General features: G+C 42.2%; 1 protein-coding gene across 1 annotated transcript; it reads left to right on the top strand.

Annotated features, from left to right (window-relative positions):
* The first annotated feature begins 670 nt into the window (after positions 1-670).
* KLHDC7A (kelch domain containing 7A) lies at positions 671-3,880 on the top strand. Its single transcript, XM_030222235.1, has one exon. The coding sequence runs from the start codon at positions 826-828 to the stop codon at positions 3,394-3,396; it is 2,571 nt and encodes an 856-aa protein (XP_030078095.1). The 5' UTR covers positions 671-825; the 3' UTR covers positions 3,397-3,880.
* The last annotated feature ends 1,346 nt before the right edge of the window (positions 3,881-5,226 follow it).

Raw genomic sequence — 5,226 nt, 5'->3', positions numbered from 1 at the left:
GTGATATAAATCAAACATCAGGATTTAACAAGCCGAATCAAGAAATGTATTAAGTTATGTCCAATAAAAAAGGTATCATCTTATTTTCTTTTCCATGTTTTATTTTGTTTGATTTCTATTGATACCTTTAAAAGTGGACTAACACGGCTACCACACCTCTCTACTCAACATGCAGAAATAAACTCTCTCAGAACTGGAAGTGGCCAAGTGAAATATTACAAAAAAAAAACCCAATGAATTTACGGCATGTATGCATAGCCTGTCTTCTGCCAATTGATCAGACCCAACCATCAGTACTAACAGAATTTAAATACGTAAGAACCAATGATTAGTCAGCCCAAAAATAAATGCCACAGGCCTGATGACCACAGCCGGCAGGTTTTGCTTTGTTATGTTTTTAACTTTATTGGCCATTGGTGAACGTTGGCTCATATGAAATTAGATCTCCTGTGGAAAGTCAGGGCTTTCACTGTCTTTCCCTCACTTTCACTGTCACATGACAGCTTGAATCCGAACAGGTTTTCCTTATTTCTGTTTGCTGAACAAACAGCAGTTGTGTCTGAGCAGCTGTACAGGTTTTAGTTCTCTCCGTTCTAGTCCATCCCACCTGACTCAGGTGTGTACACCCACTCATAAGAAGGAAAGCAGGTATTTTTGTGATCTCATTTCCCTACCTGTAAAGCTCCTGCCTGGTGAAAGTCACCTTATCCCTGGCATCTTGGCCGAGGGGATGCAGGAGCTGCTCCAAGCAGCCACAGCCAGTCCTAATCTAGCAATTATTAATAGGATTTCTCACATTCCTGAGCACAAGTCTGATATGGGACAATGCTACATTCCTTGGAAGAGAGCCGGGACTGGCAGTCAGACATGCAGCTAGCTGGAAAACTGGTTCTCTCTGCTGCTGCTCTGCTCCTGGTGACTTTAGCTTATCGATTCTACAAGTCCCGAAGTCCAGGTCATCCTTCAAGAAGTGGCATCACAGGACAGGAGGTCAGAGGATTAGAAGGAGAGTGCCCTGCTCGAGCTCCACTCAAAGAAGACAGCACTGACTCAGTGCCAGGGCTGAGAAACAGACAGAGAGCCAACAATGGGGTGAGGCAAAGCTGCAATGTGACCGATTATCAGACTGACCATCTGAGTGGAACTGTCACCATAGAGACATGGGGACCACACGGCAAGGTCCACCAGGGAGATCAAAACCTACTTAGTAAGGAGGAGGAATGCGAAACTGGTGAAGCAACATCTACATTTCAGAAAAACAAAAAGCAAGCTGCAGAGGAAAGGCAAGCAGAAATTCCTACCGAGTCGCAACAACCGGAGCTAGTGGATACAGTTATTCCATTTAATGAAGAAGGCAAGTACAATGTGGGCGTTAAAGAAAACCATGTGAATCTGGATGACTTTGAAAGTAAAAATTCCAAGGATTTACAAGCGGGGAGCTTAGAGCACAGTAACCAGAGAGGAGAAGTATCAAACTATAAACCAGTCTCTAAGAAATGTGAACTAAGCCCTGCCTGCAATGATTGCCCCAAACCTCATGATGACCCACAAGGGGAGGAAATGATCAAGAGCTCACTTCTCATACAGGAGTCGCAGGTTTCTCTGGACAGCTTGCAGACTGTTAATGCGAGGTCTGGAATTGATTTGCAGATAAATCAAGCCCATGAGAAATCTGATAGATTACACACCTTTTCTTCTACTACAGAGATAAAGGTAGAGGAAAACTATATCAAAGACAAGCATTCAGAAGATGACAATTTAACCCATTCATCATCACCTGCTGGTCTGAAAACCAAAACCTACAATTACTATGTCTCATCAACCTCAGAATCTTTATCAAAAGAAAGATCAAATACTGTTGGTGCTTCCGATCTCTGTCCATCACCTAAAGAGCTGCTGGATTCTGAATCTGGGTTAAGCCCATTCCAAGAATTAGGAAAAAGAGATCATGTTAAGGGATTTGTGACTACACAAGTTCTTACCACCAATGGGCCATCTCATGAAAGTGAAGAAATGTGGAAGCCAGAAGCCTTAGTTGGGATGCCTCAGGGTTTCTCTGGAGCTCTCCAAAACCAGGAATTCCACAAAACAGAGAACTTCATGAAACCAGAAGTTAAGACAGAGCTTCCTGTAAAGGTGCAAGACTTTAGCACTTCCACTCCAGATGGTACTAATTTGTGGAGTTTACCTGCTAATGAGCTAACAGTACAATCTTTGTATTCTACTGACACCGATTCTAACACGGAGCTCAGCCTCGAGACAATCATCAATAACAACTTTTTCCAAATAAATAAGGGTCCAGATTTGGCCATAGCTAAACAGCTCAATTTGGGAAACTGCTACGACATGCTGTGTGCGGCAAAGAAGCACAAACTTTACGACCTCCAAGAAGCAGCTTACAAATTTATGAGTGACCACTATCTGCAGGTTCTCCAGAATCCATCCATCTATAGACATCTCAATGCTACAGAAAGAGATCTCATTCTGGAGAGGAGGATGAAGGGAAGAAAGTTTGTAACTGTTGCTGATGTTGATCCACAAGACTACAATCTGCCTCCTTCTCAAAATCCCAGCAGACTCTGCTTCTATGATGATGAAAATGACTCTTGGCACATGCTATCATATATCCCAACTGAGGCCATTTCTACAGGATGTGCCATGGGCACCATGTTTAATTACCTCTTTGTTGTTGCTGGCTGTGAAGATCAAGGTAGCCAGAAGAAGCCTTCAAATCGCGTTTTTTGTTACAATCCACTGACTGATAACTGGAGAGAAGTTAGTCCATTGAATCTAGCCAGACCTCACTGCAAACTTGTGGCACTAGATGGATATCTCTATGCCATTGGAGGTGAATGCCAGTATACCATGGAAAGGTATGACCCATGTCAAGATCGATGGACTTTTACAGCTCCCATGCCAAATGACACTTTTGCTGTTGCCCATACTGCTACAGCCTGTGATAATGAGATTTGTGTGACAGGAGGAACATTGAGATACTTGATGATAAAATACAATTCCAAGCATGATTCATGGAAAATCAATTTCATCAGTGGCAGTAAGGATCGAACCACTGAGATTGTGTCTGTGAATCATTTCATTTACCGCTTTGACTTGAACCGCAGCATGGGTATAAGTGTGTATCGCTGCAGTACCAGTGCTAAACTGTGGTACGAATGTGCTACCAACCGAATGCCTTACCCAACACCCTTCCAATGTGCGGTCATCAATCCCAAAATCTACTGCATCAGCAGGAAATTTACCCTCAGCTTTCTAGCAGATGAAGTTTCACCGAGGTTTTTGGATGAGAATTTGAAGGCCTTCCCTTCTCCAAAGGGCAACCTCTTTCCATTCGTTCTTATTCTCCCAAACAGAGACGAGATTTTAACGGGTTCCTAAAAGAGCTTTATCTACTGTTGGATGCCACAGTAGGAGTAAGTTTTTACCAGTATAGTATTCTCTAATTGATGAATCTTTCAGATTTCTTAAGCTGGGGGTTGGTTAATGAAATTTTAGATTTAAAAGTAATTCTATTTAGTAGTTTTATGTAAGAGAAATGGAAAGACTTCTCAGTTATGATTTCTGATGACCAGGGGGATGTTGGGGTCCTCAGTTTTTAAAATTCCTGCCGTTAATTTCAGTGATGATTTCTTTTCTTGGGGACCATGGCTGCAGCTCCCTTAGGAGCATGGAGGTACTTGTCCAAGTCTCGTCATAATGAGGGTAATTGTAATACGCCTGTTTGAAGTCTGTTCTATAAAGAAAAGGAGGCCTCTTCCCTTTCTTTATTGAATACAAGCAGAATAGGTCAAATGTGCTCCTCTATTTTAAGCTCAAGCATTCATATCAACCACAGAGGTGGTGTAAATGCTCACGCCCCCCCCCCCCAAAAAAAAAAAAACATGCATAAACCATAGTATTCTATCATTTACACGTGTAATTGTGCACATCACCCAGACTCTGTCCATGTGAATGTGCACTTGGAAATTACACGCCATCAAAGATTGTCAAGTACTTACTGAGCAGCTCATTTTGTAAATGAATAATCCTATACACTAAACCTAGGCAGCTCCTTATAGAAATGATCTCCCCTAAAGACCTCATTTTCAAATGGCCCCTGAATACTTAAGATCACTGGCAAACCCTAGCTGGTGATCTTACCCTCATTTTCAGTCGCACAAAGTCATAGCTGAAAATGAGCCGAGAGCAGCCCCAAATTTGGGTTGGCTAGATTGCTTTTTTTCAGTGCCTACGTTTTGCACCAAAGTTATTATCCAACTGGCACAGAAAATCAGCTACATTGTGTAACTTACCTCTTCTAACCCATCCACAGACGCCCAATTTCTGATGCAAAAGCCTTGTAGAACATTGCTGGATGCTGAGCCTCCGAAACAGGAAGAGGTAAACCTGTTTCCTCCTATTGACACAGTCCAGGGACCATTTGGGAGGCTTGTGGGGAAGAGGGAACACCAGTACCAAATAAACAGGAGGGGATCTATTTAAAGAGACTGGGCAGGTTGGAAGAGGGATTTTGGGAATTGCAGCACTAGGAGGAGGGGGATTGGATTTGGAGATGGAGGAGAAGTACTGTTAATTGTGAATGTATTTATGTGATGTAAATTTTGTTTGTTTTTATTGTATATATATATATATATATATATATTTGGAAACTGCCTAGGATGTAGGCAGGGTATAAATGTTTTAAATAAATAAGTACTCCTAAATTAAGCTCCTAAAGTTGAGCCCTATTCTCAGTCAAATTTAGAAGCCTAAGGGGTTCATAGCCAGCCCCTGGAGTACTGAGTTAACCCCAGAAATTAATTGGGCAGCAGCTGATTTTGAATGGTGTCCGGTTAACTCGGTGGATAAAATTAGCTTGGCCTGTCATCTGTCCTACCATTACCTGCTCACTTAACTGGTTAGTGGTCAGAATATTGCCACTAACTGATTAAATGCTGGCTCCGCCCACGCTGTGCCCCAGACCACCCCTAACCTAGCCAGTTAGTGCTTTGAGGGTCAGAGGGATATTCCCCTGCACTATCTGGTTACGTGGCATTTAATATCCAGACATGGCCAGCTCAGTCGTGTTTAATGACAGGAACTTCTCCTGCCAGATTAAACTCTTCTGAATATTGACTCTTAAGTTTTCAGCTGAAAATTCATCTTAATTTAGAAGCTTAAAGGTTATGCTTATAAATTTAAACCGCCCCCTCTCATCACACACTTTTT

Source organism: Microcaecilia unicolor, chromosome 13 (assembly GCF_901765095.1).
Source record: "Microcaecilia unicolor chromosome 13, aMicUni1.1, whole genome shotgun sequence".
In the NCBI taxonomy this organism is placed as follows: domain Eukaryota; kingdom Metazoa; phylum Chordata; class Amphibia; order Gymnophiona; family Siphonopidae; genus Microcaecilia; species Microcaecilia unicolor.
This window is presented reverse-complemented; position numbering and strand designations above follow the sequence as displayed.

Coding starts and splice junctions, on each gene's coding strand:
- KLHDC7A (XM_030222235.1), top strand. CDS start 826: ATGCTACATTCCTTGGAAGAGAGCCGGGACTGGCAGTCAGACATGCAG.